The 20,972-nt window shown below is 40.5% G+C and overlaps 2 protein-coding genes across 4 annotated transcripts in view; one reads left to right on the forward strand and one right to left on the reverse strand.

Moving 5' to 3' along the window:
- The window catches only part of LOC114566421 (vacuole membrane protein 1), a 66,363-nt gene extending 46,670 nt beyond the window's left edge, over positions 1–19,693 (reverse strand). The window contains exons 1-5 of one of the 2 annotated variants that reach the window (XM_028594863.1): positions 19,225–19,693; positions 12,411–12,509; positions 12,071–12,209; positions 6,864–6,954; positions 5,325–5,435 (exon numbers count right to left, since the gene is read on the reverse strand). In XM_028594863.1, coding sequence (XP_028450664.1) covers positions 5,325–5,435; positions 6,864–6,954; positions 12,071–12,209; positions 12,411–12,489 — 420 coding nt within the window. In that variant the 5' untranslated portion in view covers positions 12,490–12,509; positions 19,225–19,693. Of the gene's footprint in view, positions 1–5,324; positions 5,436–6,863; positions 6,955–12,070; positions 12,210–12,410; positions 12,510–14,169; positions 14,269–19,224 lie in introns of those variants that run through there. The other variant, XM_028594864.1, reaches the window with a different exon arrangement.
- ptrh2 (peptidyl-tRNA hydrolase 2) lies at positions 18,320–20,276 on the forward strand. Of its 2 annotated transcripts, none has more exons than XM_028594865.1 (2): positions 18,320–18,415; positions 19,247–20,276. In XM_028594865.1, the coding sequence occupies exon 2, from the start codon at positions 19,256–19,258 to the stop codon at positions 19,769–19,771; it is 516 nt and encodes a 171-aa protein (XP_028450666.1). In that variant the 5' UTR covers positions 18,320–18,415; positions 19,247–19,255; the 3' UTR covers positions 19,772–20,276. The 2 variants fall into 2 exon arrangements, with proteins under 2 accessions (XP_028450666.1, XP_028450667.1); XM_028594866.1 differs by having other exon boundaries at positions 18,369–18,467.
- Positions 20,277–20,972: the final 696 nt, after the last annotated feature.

A 20,972-nucleotide genomic window follows, 5' to 3' on the forward strand; every position in this document is an offset into this window, starting at 1 on the left:
TCAAGGAAATTCTGAATCAATATATCGGCATTGTTTATATATACAGCAAGTTCACACCCATCAGAGTAAATTCAACACTTTCTGAAGAGCCAACCCGGAGCTTTATCAGCTCTGAGTTCCAAAACAACTCTCTATTTAACACTTGTCAGGTGACCACTTATGAGTAGTGGAAATGTTAGTCCAGGTCATACAGACCGGCAGGACAGTGTGAGTCACAACCCAAACAAAGCAACCAGGTTTCTGTCTACGTGAAGTCCTTTGTACGATACCATGCCATACTGTGGGCGAGTTTCCCTCACCCACATGTTCTTGTCAGACTGTAATTGTGTGGTCAGACTGCACTTAACTGTATAACGGCATCTGAGCGGGACCTGGGCCGCAGTGTGTGTGTGTGTGAGCGTTATAGTAACAACAATGCAGGGACAGTGTGTGGAAGCTACACTCTCAGACCTGCTCAGCGCTTACAGCGATAGGGGCTAATTAAAGCTGTGCTTCTGGTAATTGCCAACAGCCAAAACTTAATTTTAGGGGGTTTGCTAGGGAAAATCTGTATATTCTACACAAACCTCCTCTGCAACCTATAATTTAGCAATCCTAAAAGAAACTGAACATAGAAAACTACAGAATGTGCTATTATTTAGATGAGTGACTGGTTTATTTTTTGAAAGACAAGGCACTGTAAATCATGAGCCATAAACATAAATATGACAAACATGTTTTTTTTTTTTTGTGATGCCACAAAGGCCCAAAGGCTGCTCCCAGAAAGACACAACATGTATACCTCTCACTCAAAAAAGAGCTCAAAGCTAGGACGGATAGAAAAAAACACTACCCCAGTTGCTATTATGTAAACAGTAACGTGCGCGGCTTCAATTATAATGACTTTAATTCTTTGTTGCTGTTGATTTAACGTTGAGCACAACAATTTTCATGCTGCCCATAATGACTTAATGGCAACAGCCATTACTGAAAGTAATTTAATGGTGGATGACTCAGATGAGCTCTCTTCTAAAATATTTACAGCATTCCCAAGCTTTCAAGAGTCACACTCATCGCTAACCCCTTCTCAGTTAAAAGAGGATTTACAGAGGGCAGTGACACTATTTGTCACTAGAAAACAAATACTTAAAAACCTAAGTGGATATAAAAGCCGGTCCCACTCATAATAGTAATCTTTACAATCATTATGACATGCGCAGGTGCAGGACTCTCAGTGTGCATTAGTGTACACGTGCGTGTACTGATCCTATCCTCCGCAGCCCCTGACGAAATGAGATCTCTCCAGTGCTCCTGCATGATTTTATTGTTTTCATGGTCTGTATTATAAGCACCCACCCACGACCTCCTCCCTCAGAGCAGCTGGATAAAATACACTTGATGGTGTGCCAAGAAGTATGCTTTTTTCTTCTTTACGCCTGAGTTGCAGGGTTTTATCTTTCTCCAATAACCAGTCCTGCCCATGTACAATGATCTCCCGCAGTCTCAGCGGGACACAAACACAGAGAGGTGAGACAGGTCGGCAATTGCCCATGTCAGGGAACAGGAGAGCTGCCACTTCTGCTCTGGTTTCATTGACTGGGATGGTTTGCATGTTACTGGCTCTGCACCGCCCACTATTGGTGGCTCTGCAGTACTCCTATAATATAATGGTTACTGCTTCCCGCCAACCACTAAGGATGTGTGCTGTTAACATGTGATGTGTGGTCATTTATTTCTAACAAAAGATTGTCATATCAATTTCACAGAGGTTAAACAGAAACCTTGGATGTAGCAGTGCCCAGTTCAACGAAGTCAACACTGTGTCGGCAGAGGAAAATGTGACCACACATTTACTGTAACTGGGGGAAATGAAAAGATTAGCTTCAATCAAGTAGTTAAGTCTTTAAAAGAGTCAGGAAAGGGACAGACACTTGATGACATCTGGGAAGGTAGGGGAAGTCATATGTTATCTCATGTGAAAAAGCACTACCGAGGACCTTGATGGTTATTAGACTTGCTAATATTTACGTCTTTTCACATTTTACAATGAGGTGGAAATTGCCAAAGAACTGCTCACGTAATAGATTACTACAAAAACTGGAATACAGTGAAATGTATGTGTTAGTAGTTTTATGGTTCATTATGCTCTTTATTAATCTTATATATTGCCTAGTCTTTTCAACGTTCATTTGTCAAGAAGACATGAATTAATCTTCAGCTGTAGCCTTTATGTGAATACAAATATTGATACTTGGTATCAATAATGATAAAACATGTAAAGTATCCCAATACTAGTCTACACTGATTTTTTCTGAATCGTCTTAAAACCACTGGCACCCTCTACTGACCGTTTTTACAAACATCTGACAATTTAGAAATCATTTTGGAAAAATTAATAATACAATGGCTTAATTAATAAATAATACAATGACCTTAATTAATTAATGTATTCATTTCTACACACCATATTTAATAACGGAGCATAATGATGGTAGATTTGATTAGAATATAAAAATACTATAATGTAATCCAGGGCTATACAGTAAGTGCAGCTATGACTATTTTTGTTCCCAAAATAATCAGGTGGGTCTGAGATCGTGCTTCACGAGAACAGTTATGCCAGGACACAACCAACTTCATCCATCTATCAGCTGAGATCTGTTCGCCCACATCTTTCTCCCAGCACAATCTCAAGCCCTCCATGTGGGGTGGACGAGCCTCCCTGAAAATCTCATAAAATTTAGAGGCTCCACATTTTTTATATTTAGTTACCTGGACTAACTCTGAATCCTGGTCACGGGGTCAGGGTTCTTCCCCCAAGTAGCTTTAATGCAGTACCTAATTTGTAGAAATTTCCAAAAGTCATCTTGTTTAAGGTTATATTCTTGCTTAATTTCCTCAAATGACCTCAATCCATTTTCGCTAAGCAAGTCACAAAGAAAGTTTATTCCAGCTTTTGCCCATTTCTCCTAACCTGACTCCGCCAGATGGATTGCTTCACATTTGCTCGGCATATTTCCGTTGGAGAACTTTTGGGAAGGGGTGAAAATACTGGTTAGCTGATTGGATGAACCATCTGTCTATCACCTATGTTGGTGATAGACGGGCCAAATCAACCAATCAGATCCACGAAGCGTATGAAAATACAAACACGTTGATGAGCACTCATCCAGGTTTCCTGTACAAAAGGTCAAAACTGGGTCCTTAAAGGGTCACACACACCATTATCAAAACTGTTGCGGTTAATTTTCTGCCAGCCGAGTCACTGTTAAATTGACTCCTCACAATCAGAATGTTTGCGGACGTGAAAATGCAATCAAAGTGTTTCACCGACTTGTCAACTGGATGAGAAGCTGTGCAATAAAAGTTCATTGTGGCACTTCTCCCCTGAGCTGATGTATATCTCTAGTGGTGCTCTTATATACCACTTACGGAGTAACTGTGGTGTTCTACCACATGTTGACATGGGGGTAAATCAAAGTCAAGAGCTGGTAAACACAGAGGCCCACTTCAGTTTTCATTTCTAGCATATTATTAATTCTCATGGACAGGAAGGAAAACTGTGTCAGAAAGGTCAAGCTTCAAGTGTTAGACTTGTAAGCTTGTACGGACATCTTATCAAGTGTTCTGAACTTGTTTGACCCAGTTATTATTTATTTTATTTTACCTTTATTTAACCAGGAAGAGACTCATTGATATTAAAAATCTCTTTTTCAAGAGTGTTCTGGCAATTTATTATAATCATTGACCCGGTCCTAGTTCCTCAAAACAGGACACATCTGCTGGTACTCACCTCAGAAATTCTTTAAAAAAATGTATCAGCAGAAATCAGAAATATTTGTCAGAACCCAGGAATCCCTAAATCACTTAAGAATACCAATGGCCCCTTTAAGCATCTATAGAAAAGAAAATGTCTGAATTTGAAAAAATTGAATTCTCTGATGTCAGTGTGGTTTAAGCTCAGAGTTAGAGAGTAATCAGATACTAGATCAGACATGGTTCTTTATACAAAGGCCAATATTAGGCTACACTTTTATAAAAAAAAAAAAATGAATATCAGCCAATGAAAGACATTTTTAATTTATTCATATTTTATTTCAGTGTGGACAAGTTGGATTGCCATCAAGAGGTTAAGGTCTGCCAGTCTGTAAAATAATAATAATGGCAGTTTCAGAGGCATTTTCACCCTACAAGAAGTCAATTTGGTTGGAAACACAGAATGCTGTGAGATTATTCATATTCAGAGGCATACAAGATAAAAAAAGAAAAGAAAATATTTTTATTTGAATATCCACCCAAAAACATCCTGTATCAATAGATTAAATCCGAAAATATCTGCATCAGTATCGGCTTTTACAAAAACAATATCAGTCAAACTCTAGAAAAGAAAATGCACAACAGCAGCTCCAGCAAGGAGCACCAAGTTCTGTCATGAACCCAGTGACACCACAAGCTGCAGTAGCAGTCAGGCTCACTAGATGGTGACATCCTACATTAGAACACTCTGAAAAAGTGAGCTGGGCCACTAAGGGTGAGTAGCAAAAAACTCTCAAATTACATTTGGGAGCGCCAGAGTTTGGCTTTTAAAAACAGCAGAATGGAGGACACACACTTCAAAGTTTCCAGTTGGGGAAGGGCATACAAGTGTGACAGTGGTCTCCCTGATGACAGATGGACTCAGAGCAGTGAAGACAAGCAGATGTTTTGGGACCCTGATCTGATCAGCAGAAGAGACCCAACATCTCCCCACACTCAAAACACAGAGTTACAGAGTGAGGGGAAAACAGGAAGAAAGTGGAAGGGAGAATGAAATGGGGGAGTAAAAGGGGACTGTACGCATAGGAGTGACATAAAAAAGAGAGTAAGGGAAGGGAGTGTAAGAGAAAGTGAGAGTGAGTGACACAGTGGGGAGCAGGAGAGCGGGGAGAAAGGAAAGAGAAAGAACTCAGAGAGGGGGAGGGAGAGTGTTTTTATCCCCGTCTGCACTCAGTCAGAGGGGTCAGTGAGTGCGATTGTTCCTAGACTGCCTGTCAAAACAGTGCGGCTACCACAGCATCTATTCTTCTCCGCCCCACTCTGAAATGCACGCGCTCACAAACCCATACTAACTCACGTATGCATGTGCAAATACATAAGGAGCCTCCAAAAGCTTTTAATAATGCTCTCATTAAAACCTTAGCAACAACCCAACAACAGCATCAACACAGCCTTTTAAGACCTGCGTCACTGCACCTCCATCATCCACTGTGTTCGAGTTTCAGCTCTGACATTAACATGCACTGGCAAGTGAATTACTGCACTGTGAAAGTGCGCAACTTGTGGAGTTACAGAAAACACTTTCTTACCAGGTAAAGAAGGAAGGTGTGCAGGCCGGTACCAAGACCCACCGAGGAGAGGATGCCTAGGCCGACCCAGTAGGCACACCACAGAGTCTTCTTCTCCATGTAGCGCACGTACTGTAGAGGCCAGAAAGAGGGACGGTCAACCACATGGCAGAGACACATGCAGAGTGTGAGGAAAACAAGTAAGGGGGGGGGAGACAGAGACAGAGAAGGTATGAGAGTGAAAGTGTGCAAATCAGAGGGCACTTAAAGGGTGGGAGAGGGCTAGTGAGTGGTAGAGAAAGTGAGGGAGAGGAAGAGAGTGAGAGAGAGACCTTTAGAGACAAAGGTTGTTGTTGAGTTTAGAGGACAGAGCCGTAGGGTAGGAGTGCTCAGCACGCTGACAGAAGAACAGCACCATTATTCTTTTTGGTCGCAGCCAGCTCTTACACAACTATAAAGTAAGGCAAGGCAAGCCAAGATCTCTCTCTCTCTCTCTCTCTCTCTCTCTCTCTCTCTCTCTCTCTCTCTCTCTCTCTCATGTTCCTCTTCCTCCTGTTCATCTGCCACTATCACTCCATCTATCACTCGGTTTTTAGGAGGAAGCATGGAGTGTGTAGATTACGGGAAGAAGGGAGGGGATTGAGGAGTGGGGGAGGCTCTGACTGAAGACTCCACTTCCCAGGAAACACAGCAAAACACCACATACTGCCTCTCTCTTTGCTGGGAAGTGCAGTGCCAGCCATGGGCTATTGTTACGTGTGGTTACTGAGAGCTGATTACACAACTTCTGAGTCTCTGTGTATAACATTGGGGGGAAAAAAGCTTTATGGCAGTGGGTTTCAAAATACTACAGCCCATCTCAAAAAAAACACAAAGGTGGAAGAAAAGAAAATGGGGAGGGTTCTATTCAGATCTATAGCACAGTCTGCTGTGGTTTACAGCCACAGTTCCAGTAGTTTAACCTGTGGACATAAGAGATTTGCAGGAACAACTGGGCTTTGTGGGAAGTTAATAACTAAACTAACGTGACGTTGGCACACTCACACAAACACACACTTGTCAGAGATGATGTTAATGCAAACATCCCCTCATGGGCACTCCTGCTGTGAAAATCCCAAGCTATGTGCTAACTACGTGGGACACTATACTCTATAATCAGATTTCATTACGCATCTCACTATGCGGGGCCTGAATAAATAGTAAAGGGACAGCATTAAAAAGACACTTCACCCTGTGGACAGGAGAAGCCAGGGATCAAACCAGCAATCCTTCAATGAATAGACAGACGCTCTACTTCCTTAGCTACAGCAGCCTCAAGTATGTGTATTTCATTTACTGTTATGGTGGTAAAAATGTAGGAAACTTTAACCTGCATTCCGTAATTATAACAACCAGAGAAAAACTGATTAAATTATACCCTCTTTTAAAAGACCATCCCAGACTTTATAAACCATGTCAGCCTTACAAAGTGGGAGAACGGAGTTCAAGTGGAAACACTCCACAGCACCCAAAGTATGAATATAATGCACTATAAAAAAAATAATAAGAGTATTCAGTCACCTTCTGGTGTGTTCCTTCAATACAGTAGGCAATGGAGAGGAGGATAAGCAGGATCAGCAGGCCAAACACAGTCTGTCTTTGCTGCCAGAGCCTGGGTGAAGGAGAAGAGAATGAAGGTGGAAAATGATAGATACAAATCCAAAGGGGCAGAGGTATACAGAAGGGTGGGGGGGTGGGAGTAGGGGGGATAAAGTGTGAAGGCAGATGAAAAAAGATAAGGAATCATGAGTGAGGCAGTACGAGTGAAATGAAAGGAATTATTTGATGGAGAGAGAATGTAATTTTCATTTCAACTTTGTGGAAGAGAGACATCTGCTTGAAACTAAGCAAGCCACTACAATTGTAGGCTTCACCAACGGGAGTGGCTTGTTCTCAATAGAATAATAGTTGTGTCTGTAATAGACTTAGAAGGGGCAAGTGGGACACAGCTCCACCTGCTGGCAACAGAAAAACATGTAGTTTTATTGGCACTTAGTAACCTACAGTAATTTAGAAATTAATATAATTCTGGATTAATGCATGACGAACATTTTTTACAAAAACTAAAGAGTGACATTGATGTTCTTTTTGTCAACTACATCCTGAAACATGCTCACATGTATTTTGGTATTGTGAATTTACACACAGTGGAAAGAAATCTATAATTTTATAGTTGCCAACACTTTTGCAAATTGTACTCTTTATTATAGAAATATTATTTTTGGCTGCTTTGATTACAGTAACAAAGATGAACATGCTTTCTCTTTTATTCATTTACGTGTACTCATTGGCAAGTTTTACATCCACGAATGCAAATTCACAAACCAACATTCACTGTATTTGTAACAGAAATGGAAGTATATATATATATATCTCGAAAATTATTTTAAACAATGGTTGTCTGTAACACATTTAATGTTTTTCAATCATGCTAGCTGCTGTGTACTCCAGGAGAGTAGTTGAGAAAGGCACATGTTAGCTTACCGTAAAAAACAAAATAAAAAGCCACATGACCTCTGTTTGTTGAGAGTGGGTGTCTAATGTGGCGTCCATAGCATTAATGTTAGCTACATTGCTTAGGTTCTGTGCCGTTATTTTAAAATGTAGCTAGCACAGCTAACGTTGACTCAGCTAGCTAGCTAGCTAGCTAGTCTTCACATTTTTCAAACCTTATTGATTAGCTAGCTAGCTAACTTTTTTTTTTATTTTTTTTTTATTTTTTTATTTTATTCACAAAATGTAGATTACAAAAATCAGGTAAGCAATGATAGCACGTGAACAACAAGTTTACAAACTTATAAAAATAATAAAAAATTAAAAAAAAATACATATATAGAAACAAACGAAGCAATACAAAGGGAGAGATAAAAAATTACACATATAGATATACATACACATACACACACACCTACACACACATATATATATATATATATATATATATATATATACACACACATATATACACACATATATACATATAAACACATATACCTACAAAAAAAAATTTACAAGAAGACATCAATTTAGTCAGAGGTTTTAGGGAAAAAAAGCTCTACAGTATCTACAATTTTAATACTTTTTTTGTTATCCAACGTTCTAAGTGACTTCAGTAGAGATTTAAATTCTATGAGAAAAGGTACAAAGTTAGGAGAAGAGTTAGAAAATTTCTGCTTTTGAATATAGAATTTTGCATACAAAATAACAAAATTTATAAGATACTCGCTAGCTAGCTAACTAGCTTACCCGTAAACCGTCACTTTTTTGATAAGGCTGAGTGGGTGTTTCCATTTGAAAACCCGGAAAAGCTAAATAAATATAATATTAATTTCACCAAAAAAATAAAAAACAATTAATTCGCACTTTAAGGCACTTAAGAACTTCTTAATAATGAATAAAAAGTTAGCATTGTGAAACTAATGTTTGCTGCTATGTAGCTTGACTCACCGGAAGAAAAAAAAAGTCTGACTCACCAAATGTAGACTGGAGTCAAAGGGAAGACGTTTATTTTTTTTTTTATCTGTCTTTTTTATTTTTTATAATTCAGTTGTTTCTTTGTTATAGTTGGATACCTAGTCTGTATTTGGTACTCCATGTATTAATTGTTAAACGAAGATTGTAATGGCCTGAATTTGTTAAATAAAGGTTGGATTAAAAAAAGTAAAAAATGTTCCACTCTCTCGATACTTCCGGCTTCTGAACTGGTTGCAGTTCCACTCTTGTACCATATGAGGGCACTCACGGGGGAGTGCAGAATGAATGGTGGTCTATGGAGCTATACCCCTCAAAATCCACTTTTCTCAGGATCTAATTTTTGTCTAGTAATTTGAATGTTACATTCGAAAGGGGAGGCTAAGAAAATACACACTGTTGGGTCTTAGAAGACACTTTTTTGTTCTAAAAAACCTTTTAAAATGTCAATGACGTCATAGGCCTACACATCGTACGGCCAGAGATACTGCTTTACGGCAAGCTCTAAGTCACTTCCTTTTTTCTCTCGAGGCATCGACAACACAGCTGACAGGTTAGGCTCTCCCTGTCAATACATGTGCTAGAAAGAGGTTTGCTAATGTTTTAAAGACCACGCCGAAATATTCACTCTGGCATTCTGGCTCTGCTTCGGATGCCGTCAAACGGGATCTCCGATCGTAATCAGTCCTTCACTGACAAATCAGCATTCATTAGCAAAATGCTAGCGTGTTATGGTCAACAACGACTCAAACTGTAAGAAATCGAAAGGACATAAGTACTCGTTCATTCAACTTTCGACCTATAATCCATGTTGAATTTGCAAAAACTACAATCAAATCTGAGATTTCTCAGCGACAATCAGGCGAAAGAGACAAATTTAGACGTCTAGCTCCATAGAGTCCCATTCATTTTGCACTGGACCGCGATCACCACCAGTGGAACTCTGGTGGAACTGCAACCAAATTCGGTAAAATGGGGCTAAGGCATGGGCTAAGGGGTGCTAAATTGGGAGTGAAAAGGCTCTCCGTAGACAGGCTTTGCTGTCGTATATAAGCCTGCTGTCATTGGCCTGTTATTTTGGCCGGAATTCTCCTTCCCTTCCGGTATCTCCGCTATCTATTTATCTTGCAAGATCTGGGGCTTTACACCTTCCAAGCATGCACCCAAGACATAAGAAATAGAAAACTACCTCCATAGCAGAATAATAATGGGCGCTTCCAGACCTTTCTCTAGAGCTGTGGAGATAGATCTGTCTCTATAATACATCCATGTTCTGGCTATGCGAGACTAGCTGCTATGTCAGTCTTTGGCCAAAAGAATTGTTCTCTGTCATTAATTAACGTAATGGTGTGCTGGGCGTCGGAACTGCGTATGTCAAGTGAGATAGACATGCATTAACGGAGTGGAACCGAGTGAACCGCGAGGCCCCCTTCCCTCGCCCCCTTCCCTCCCCCCCTTCCCTCGCCCCCCTTCCCTCACCCCCTCTCTCATGGTAGAGTTAAGTAAAGGGGGGCATACAATTATGTCTGTGGTGGAAGCAATCAGTTAACCCTACTGTATGTGCTGCTGCATAATGCAGACTAGTTCAGTTACTTTACTCCATATACTGTATTAGGCTAGGAAGCAGTCCTCGTTTCACTTCCTGATGTTGAAATGAGTGACTTCACTGAGAAGTTAGTTCGGTCAAGGCGGAACCAAATACAATGTGTGAAGTAAAAACATAGCATTTCAATCTTAAAATATTGAGGTTAACTGGATGAAACAACACCAGCAACATGCATAGTGTCCACACAAAAAACTCTGTTCACTGTTGATAAAGAAATGCTTTCAGCAGGATTTATTTACTGTATTATATTGGGATACTGGTCCTTGGGTTTATGTCTTTAAATTGGTCTCTAATGGGCAACACCAACTGAATCTGAACATAGGCCTGATTTTTAAATGCAGAATTAGCAGTAATTGTACAAAGTAAAGTCTCCATTTACATCTCAAGCAAAACAAGTGCAGAGCCCTGTGCATATGCTATAAATTACAAACCACTTCTATCAACATTCAGGATAAACTCTGTGTGCTCGTAATGTGTTTGCATGTACCCCCCCTGCAGCAGTTAGAACACCATGTGTTTTGAGTGTTGGTGAACAGCAGCTTCCCTTAGTCAGAACATTGCTCGTGGTGCTTGCGGCTCACCACATCCTCTTGTAGTTTAGAAAATAAACACATTGTCCTCACACTCTTAACCACAAAGGCCTCCTTGAAAGTACACTCTGACCTCCTTCTAGGCGCTCTGTGTCAACAAAGATTATTAGGTGTGTTAAAAGAGACACGTTGTGCAGCACGGGGAATTTGTCATCAAAGCAAACTCTGATGTAGTCTGGTCTGAACGTCTGATGCTGTTGCTCTTTAGTGGGTAAGGTGACATCAGTTAGTGAGGTGAAAAGACCTTCTCAGCTCTATTAGCAGTAAGGATGAGAAATTATGAGGGGGGGAAAGATAGGCAAATCCTTTGTGCTGCATAATAGGCTCCATTATGCATCTGACTGAAGACTAAACTATGAAGGAGAAGGCCTTCTGGGTTGATAACCTTCTGGGTTGATAGCACTGAGACAATCAAGGTCACCTCCTATCTAGTTATACATGGCTCTGTGTGTGTGTGTGTGTGTGTGTGTGTGTGTGTGTGTGTGTGTGTGTGTGTGTGTGTGTGTGTGTGTGAGAGAGAGAGTGTGAAGAGTGTATGATGTTTTTCACAACCATCTTCTTTTTGCCTGAGATTGACAAGCAAAACTGACATCACAAAACACTGCTTAGCTTCTGTCAGCACCATAGTGGCATCAACATGAATAATACATACTAAAATCATTGTTTTTATTCTGTTTTGTGAGTCAAACCATCATTTAGGTTTGTAGGGCAGTATATACAAACACACAGCACATTACGGCTTAATATTAAAACTCATCTTCGCCTTTAATCAGCTTTTTTGTCACATGCACAGCTTCATATCCTGTTGTGGATGTGTTTTAGTCAAACTTGCACTGTTGCACTAAAAAGTCCAATAATTACCTCATTATCTTTTTTAAGTTTCTCACTACATTATTTTTTTGTACAAACATCAATATAGTATAATTTTTGGTGTAAGCTTTTATTGACCAAAGGCATTCGTTCATGATATGGAAAATACTGTATACGAAACACCTCAGGTGCAATTCTGCAGAGAAAGGGCAGTGTTTTTCGGGGAGGTTGCATCCCACTCTTGGTCTCACCTCCATAGCCACTCTTTAAGGGTGATGAGCAGTTCCAGAGTGAAGTAGTGGAGTGTGAGCTGAGGTTTCTTCCATATTACCAGAGTGTCCCGCTCCTCACTGTCCCTCTGTTTCCTCTCATCCACGGACAGCTCTGAGTCTAGCCGCAGAGTGCGGGTGTTGCAAGTACACACACAAATAAACATGTAAGAAATTAACATTTTTATGAAGAATTGACATTTTTAAATAAAAATCATGCAAATAGAACAAAAAAACATTCACATCTTTTCAAAAGGCATTTGGTACTGATTTTGGGTTTGTTCTATTACTCAGCTGTGTATTAGAGGTCTGTTGTTTTTACCAGTCAGCTCTCCATTTTGCTGTTCCTTGACACCAAGTCGCCTCTGAGGTAGTTCACCTTCAGCCCCACACTCTGCCATCTCATTCACCAGGAAGGAGTCTGAGAGAAAAGACGGGCCTTCAGCACAGCATTACACACTCCATACCGTGCACTGCTCGGCAAGTCCGAAACTGACGCGAGCCCAGAACAAATACAGACTCACGCACAACAACACACAACACCCCGAAACGCTCTCCACACTAAAACATTTTCTGTATGCTGTACACACTCCTACGCACCATCTGACCAGCAAGTATTTTCCTACTCCTGTGTCCTGCAGGTTACAGTACTTAAACCCACTAACGCCTGTACACGTCCTAACGAGTACTTTTATTAGCATCAATGTTGACACTGGGAATACATGCAAGTCTTGTTCATTTTTTTTTGTGTGTACACTCAACTATAAGTCCACCTCCCCTGATGATCAAATGGCAGTTATACTGTATGTATAAATAAAATGTAAAAGAGTATATGACAACATTTTGCTTTTTGTTTCTTCTGAACATTTACTCAAGGGAGATCACATTCATACACATGGATAAAAGCATGTGCACACAGTGTCTCACTACAGAGCCTCAAGTCTCTCAGGAATCTGTCAGTGAGCAGTAAGATGGGGACTCTGACACAGAGGTATGCAGTTTATCATCTGGTGGAATTGTCAGTGTTGCACACACACACACCAAACACGCACACAGGTGTGTAAATGTATTTTTCAGATTATTTCTGCAGTGGCAGTGACATTACCAATCATTGTGAACTTGCAGAAGCGCCAAGGACCTGAAAAGATTCAATACGACTAGGTAGGTCCAGCATGTTCAGGAGTTGTGTGTTTCTTGGAGCACATATGTGCGCACACACACACACACACACACACACACACACACACGCACACGCACACGCACACGCACACACACACGCACGCACGCACGCACGCGTGCACACATGCGCACACGACCACTGAACAAAGAGGCTGCAGGTACTTTACATTCTAATTTGAGCAACTGAAATGTCACACAGAGAAAAATACTAATTTTCTCGGACGATTAGACTGCAAGTCATTTTGGAGAGGTACTCTTGGCCTACTCAGGGAACCACAAACAAAATCTTTGCATCACAGACCAATGGGCCAATGGGATCTCGGCCTTGCTGCTAAATATTACACCTATCCCTTCTCCTCTTGCACTGAGGTAAACAATGCAGTGTCCAAACAAAGGGGCTTAACACATAGTGTGTAGTATCCTGTAAGCAACACTAATTATAGAAATTGGTGCAAAACTAGTCACTATGTGGGAAACATGCACCTCAGCTGCTGTTGTACAAGTATGTGCTTTATTCTATACTTACTATATTATTTATTAACAATTAAGGCATTTTCACAATCAATATCCAGTAAGCAGTTCCATAAAAACAATACTGCTTATGGGAAACACAGTAGCACAGCACTGCTCCCTACAGCACTTGATTGCGCAATCGCTTCTGCCAAAACAACCCAGACCTGTTGAGCAACTCTTGTGCGAGGGACAATAAGAAACTCAACACAGAGCACGTACACTTCAGGGTCAGACACTTAATAAGCTGCAATCAATTTTCACATTTCAAACAGAGACAACAACACAACAGTGCACTGGAGAGAGGTTACACATTCACAAAGTGTAAAACAAATCAGGGCTGTAATGCAACAGTATTTTAGCAATGCATTATGCAGAGAGGGTAAACTCACCGTTCACAGCTGTTTAATTCCCAATAATCTCTGGGCTCAAATAAAACCTGTGGTGGAGCCCCAGTGGCAATGTAGGGCAAATGTACGCTACCCATGAACTGCATCATAACTTGAGTGTAGGGTGTGGTGATGGAGGGGGCCAGTAAGGGATCGAGTACTGATACAGTGTTGCCGGGGGAGGGGAGAGCAGGCTGACAGAAGAGAGACACCGAAAGAGGGGGAGATTTCATCATTTGCCTGGTAGAACCTCCAGAGAGCCAGTCTAATTAAAGGCCTATAAATAAAGTGGAACACTTTCCTGGAGCGCACTTCTAACACTTCTCAGTCCTCAGTAGGTTTCACACAGGGAGTGAATGAATGGCATTTGGGCAAAGAGAACTCTGCTAATTCCCAAATTGAAAAAAAACAAAACCCTCAGGACATCACATCACATTTTTCAGGTCATAACTAGAGACAGAAAACCTCAACTGTATATATGTGGCCATGTTTTAGTATCAGCGTCATCTTGTTTATCAAAGAGAGGAAAGTGTTTGGGAACTTTTTCTGGTGATTGTTCTCCGGAAGGTCGCTCTGTCTCCACCGGTGGAAGTGGTGTCTCACTGGGTAAAAACAAGTAGGAGTAAGTTTAAATGGGACAAGGCCTTAAGGCTGATTTATACGTCTGCGTAAAATCGACGCCGTTGATACGCACGTAGGTACGTGAAAACACAAACCTACGCCGGACACTACGCCGTAGCCTGGCGTGCACCTCTCCAAAAATTTAACTACATGTCGCTGCGACACGCGTCACAGCGACGCACGTCGCTCGGCCGTGGCTTGGAAGCATTCCATTTCCCCCCGACTCATTTCCTGGTTCTCCTTCTCCATAAACAACGTGAAATCAAGGAGAGGGTGAACTTTTCCTGCTCCAGATTTCCCACCAAACACACACTCACTATGACTCTAGAGTCGCTACTTGCTCTGAAGCTAATCGCTGTCACTCTTTCACTTCTCCCTCGCTCTACCACACAATCCCCACACATACACACACACGCCGGCTCGACGCACACACCAGCGCACAAGTATAAACATCAGGCCACTTACGTAGGCTACGGCAAAAGCTCTGCGTGGAGCCTCCGCAGAACCATAAAAAGGCCTTTAAGTTTCATGTACGACAATGACTATAAACTCTACATTAAAGGGCAAAACATGGATGACATTACTGTCAAGCACAGCCATTGGAGGCTACCCAAAAGTCTTAGCAGTTAATGGTGCCATATCTTAAAAAAGTGAGATTTCCATGTCTTTTTTTATTGTAAAGCAGGTTGAGGTGCTGTGAAAGTACCAAAATGCTCAATCCCCAGAGAAATGCACCCAGAAACTCAGAAACGGTGTCTTTAAATGAGCCACCAGGACGTCTGTATGGTTGTGATGTCACAGCTATACTATAGTAAAAATTTTCGCTACAGTGTTACAGTCATTCCTCAGCTGCAATGGTGGTAGAGATGGGAATCTGTAGGCACCTCATGATTCAATTCCAAGGGCTACGCTGCAACAATAAAGTGATTATCGATGCAACTTAATGCATCAAAATGTTTAATTTCTATTTAAAAAAAATCTCATTGTGTGATTACTTGCTACTTTTAAAGCATGCTGTGTTTGTAATGATCCATAATTGGAATAACCAGATGGATTTACTTCTTTTATCTTTTTGTTTAGATAGACTCAACTTGCATTAGGGGTGTAAATGCAGAATATATCTATGCATTTATTTAGAAAAATGTAACCGTGGTGGCACATTGGCCATAATTCTTATTGTTAGAAACATTTAGGATAATGCAAGTACACAACCCAAAGAAATATAAAACATAGGTATAGTCGTCTTAAGACATTGCAATGCTGAAATGCTAAATATAGCTTTAAATACAGAAACTACAGCGAAGCATTGACGCATTAAAGTAAAGCAATTTTATCATTGTCATACGTGAGGTTTTTCAAAAATAAATAAACAAACTACCTGGTGAAAACATCTAGTACACTCAGAAAAAAGATAGTGCTATATCTTTTGTCATCAGAACAATAGCATCATGGTTCTGCCCCAATAACAGTACAGTATATCATTATAACCTACTTTGCTGAAAGAAAAGAGATCAAAGAATACTATCCTGAAACTAATATAACCCCACTTATGATATTATGGTTTTGTACAAAAAATGTGACCACTTATCCATGTTTTTGTGATATTATAATCATGGCTCATGATACATTTAAAGCAATATATTCTGAAGAAATAACTACATGATTTTGTTTTTGAAAATATAGGCAAACATTCACCATCTATCATCCATCTATTCAGTCTCTATTCCAATTTACTCCAGGGTCATCCACAACACTTTATATTCATGCAAACAAGAAAAAGGTCTTTACTGTGGACTAGCCAGACCCTCCTCCACAGCGTGTAGAGGAGGGTCTGGCAAAGCGAGACTACTTCTCAGCCAACTGACATTACGCAGTTGTCCCAGATTCCAGCAGCATGTCAGCCCACATGCAGCACACTATCTATAGACTGGATTTTGTCAGTCAATGTTCGTTCTGTGTCATGTGATGTTTAACAATGTATGCTGCACTAAATGACGTGGAGCCTACCTGCCTGACTCGTGTCTGTAGAGAAGTCTATAACTCTACTCCTGTTTGCATACAGGGGATGACTGAAACTACTCATGCCTAATGAAGAAACATACTGTAGATTTGTCTGTAGGGTTACACCGAAGTGCTATGAACAACAATCTAAAACTATGTTGTGGCTCCAAACAATATTACAGCATCTTATAATTTTATTTTCTTTTAGATTATTTTTGGGGGGGGGCATTTTAGGCCTTTATTATATAGGACAGCTGAAGATGTGAAAAGGGAAAGAGAGGGGGAATAACATGCAGCAAAGGGCCACAGGTCGGAGTTGAACATGCGGCCACCGCAACAAGGACTGACCCTTTGTACATGGGGCGCACACTCTACCAGGCGCCCCAGCATCTTATAATTTTTGACACAAACATATTGCTCCAAACAACTCAAACTGAATTTTTACGAAGCAGATGAGCGTGATGACATAATGTTGGGGCAGAATAACCTACATCCCTCGTCTGCAGCACAGTATCGCAAATGTGTGTATAGACATTTTATTTTATTCTGAGTTTTGGCCATTGGTGTTTGTATATATATTATTTTTTACAATATTTATATACTTCTATTTTTCCACATAATATACTATACTATATACCACTATACTATTCTTACCTATATTTGTTGCCTTGTATGTCTACACATACTTGGCCAATAGAGGGGATTCTGAAAGAACGTACAGCTTTTTTTCTTTGTACATCTTTACAATATATGAAATAAAATACTTGTTTCTGACACCATAGCTCAATCAAACATTCTTCTTTGAAATTATAAAGAGCATTTTTTTTTCCAGGTGCCTGTAGTTCCATGCTTTGCTCAATAGATGGCAGTGTTGGCCTAAAGGTTAGTGGTGAAGTGGCAAGATAGGTCTGGGTGGGGAGTGTGTCAGGTGGGGCCTTGAACAGCAAGTAGTATGCCTGCTTCTGATGAACTATTTTTGTTCTATTCATATTAGAATAAAAATTTTAACACAATATATAGCATTTACAATATTACAAGTATACAATATACTAAACAGGACATCATGGTTTCTTCATTCTAAAGAAACCGTTATGTCCTGATTCACATTTTTGATGGGCTCCTCTGACCAAGAGCTGAGTGACCTTGTTTGCAGCATGTGGGGATAGGTGCAAGCACTCCCAGCACATTCCAAATATGAGTTGATAAAAAAATGAATTACGTTAGATGGTATTGGGTAGTTTGATATCTGTTAGGAGGAGCTGGTATAAAGTACTTTGTCTTACTGTCAGTCATTTTAAAATAAACCAATGACATGATGTGTTTTGAAGCACAGGTCGGTGGCTTTAAGAGGGGACTATACTTTCTCCAGGCACCAAAAGAAAAACACCAGCTGTGTGGTTTAGAAATGCTCTCTGAAGAAAAAAAAATATATCATAATAATCTACATATTCTGTATTTTACCAAATAGCTGCATGTTTTCACAGATTTTTAATATTTACAATGTGTTGACAATGTCACACAACATATATATTTTTTTAAAGTCGAGGTGCTATGGCGTCATCACCAAGAGACCCATAAAGATGTGGAAGCTTCAGTTCTACTGCTAGCACGTTGAACAAACCAGCAGGTATGAAATGCACCCTCCGGGAATCAATTGGGCTGCACCGTGTGAATGAATTGTACGAACATGTGTGTATTTGTTCGCAAAGTAATATGTAATGTTATTGTACTGAAGCCGTGTTTTTGGAGTAAGCTATCTTGCTTCTAGCCAAGAAGCTAACGTTAGCAAGGCTAGCCTCACATTAGTTACCTAGCGTGAGCTTGTTAGCTCACGAAGTTGTCGTTAACAGTTTCACAGTGTCAGTTTATAGAAAGCATAACGTCACAGTTTGGTCAAATATTAAATAAAAGATGTAACTCTATTTGCAAAACCGACCTAAATCTCTAGCAATATGTTATTATAGGCACATAGTTACTCAACACTGTTAAAAATAACTAAAAGAATCTTATTAAGTTACTAGCTAGCTATACGAACGTAACGTTTGATGCGTAGCTAGCTAGCAAAATAACGTTTTGTCCGTCTAACGGCTGTTAAACAGAAAAGGTGAAGTCAGATCTGCAAACACCGCAAGTAAAAAAAAAAAAAAAAAAAAAGTTTTAAAAGCTTAAAGAATTATTTCATTTTGAAGTCAACTTGGAGGGAAAGTCTTTTTTAAGTGCACGGAGTAAAGGAAATCTGAACATCTCCATTTCCATGACAACTGGGAAAGAGTGATCTGATCAGAAGCTCCAGAACAGTTAGCTAGCTAGCTACTGAATGGATCTTATGGTGCGATTGCTCTGTCAACTGCTGTTTCCAATGTCAAGGATAAACTGTTGCTGTATTTCTTTGAGTTTGTACATAGGTGTACACTGTAGGATGTGACATAGACCTACCTCAATCTGTTCTTTTTTGCAGGTTTACAATATGGACTTGCTATATGGTCCATTGAGCCTGGGTGTAGTAGCAGGACTGGGCTGTGGGCTCTTGGTCGGTTGGCACCTTCGGGCTCGCTTGAGCCCGACCTCCAAAAGCCTGATGGCAGCGATGGGGAACGGCACTGGTGAAGCAAGCGTGATGGGCGAAGGGGGCGAGTTCAAGATGATACTAGTGGTCCGAAATGACCTGAAGATGGGTAAAGGGAAGGTGGCTGCCCAGTGCTCCCATGCTGCTGTAGCAGCTTACAAACAGGTTCAACGCAGGAACCCCGAGCTTCTCAAACAGTGGGAGTACTGCGGCCAGCCCAAGGTGGTGGTGAAGGCCCCTGATGAGGACACCCTGATTGATCTGCTGGGCCATGCCAAAGAAGTGGGGCTTCCGGTCAGCCTGATTCAGGATGCAGGAAGGACACAAATTGCGCCCGGATCCCGCACTGTGCTGGGTATCGGTCCAGGCCCAGCTGATCTGATCGATAAAGTCACTGGAGATTTGAAGCTCTACTAGAGTCCCGGCTTGCATCTGTCTGACTTGCAATGTCTTTGTTGTTAGAACTATTTGCAATATAAACTAAGTTGGGCTACCATGAGTTTATATTTTTATAAAACAACAATTGACTTAATTATATAAGTTAACTACTTTTTTGGTGCAGTTTTGGACATGTATGCCTATCACATTTGTTGACTCTTGAAAATCAGTAAAAACCGCTTCTGTGACTGAGGCAAAAACACCACAAACACTGTTCATATTCCATGTTCTGTTCAGTCCGACTCAGGCCTGTCTGAAGACATGATGCTCAGAGGAAACATAATTATTCATTATTATTGTTAATCTCATTAGAAACCCAGGACAATAAAAATTACTTTTTCAATAAGACTTTTTTTCCTTGTCATAGCAGGATTAGCACAGGTGTTAACTGATAACACTAAAGGGAAACGCGTTGCCTTTGACAGGTAGTTCCAGCCGCAAGTGCAGACCAGATTTTACTGTGCATGTGTGGTGTCCCACTAATGACTGTGATTTCTCCTTTTATTTTTTTTTTAGCCTCCTTTTATATTGACAGAGAGGTCTCTTCCACAGAGCCCTCCATGTTTCTACAGTAGGCCACTGTAGGTTCTCTACACGCTTGGAAGGGAAGGGTATTCAGTTTGTTGCAATCTGCAACCTCACCACTAGATGCCACTAAATCCTACACGCTGCTCCTTGAGGATCCTAGTAAGCAATTACAGTGAGCTAGTGCCTTAGAATGAGATATTGATTACACCTGTATTTTTCCTGCTGTGAATGAATATGGTCCCAAAATGTTCTCTAAATACAAATCAAGACAGATCCTAATCTTACAAAATTACATCTGGAATCAGATCAGTCATTTTCATTGTAAAGTGTTTATTACTTTAGAATACCATAGACGTCACTATGAACAATATGATCAAGAACAGCGGGACGCTACTGATTTTAACGTGACAGTAGAGCTGGTTACATTGTTCTCATATCAATATTTGTAGTTTGACTGGGTGGCAATTGTATTTTGTAATAAAATTAAGTATTTTAAAGGGTCTGTACTCAAAACAAAAAAAGGGGTCTTAGTTTCCCAACTTCTCCGCTGTGTCGGACAGACACACACACAGAATAGGAAGTGTCACTTCATTCTCTGCTCAGGACCCCATTACTCCCATATATTTTTACATAGCAAATATTTGTTTACTGC

The sequence above is a fragment of the Perca flavescens genome, chromosome 13 (genome assembly GCF_004354835.1).
Source record: "Perca flavescens isolate YP-PL-M2 chromosome 13, PFLA_1.0, whole genome shotgun sequence".
In the NCBI taxonomy this organism is placed as follows: Eukaryota; Metazoa; Chordata; class Actinopteri; order Perciformes; family Percidae; genus Perca; species Perca flavescens.

Coding starts and splice junctions, on each gene's coding strand:
- ptrh2 (XM_028594865.1), top strand. CDS start 19,256: ATGGACTTGCTATATGGTCCATTGAGCCTGGGTGTAGTAGCAGGACTG.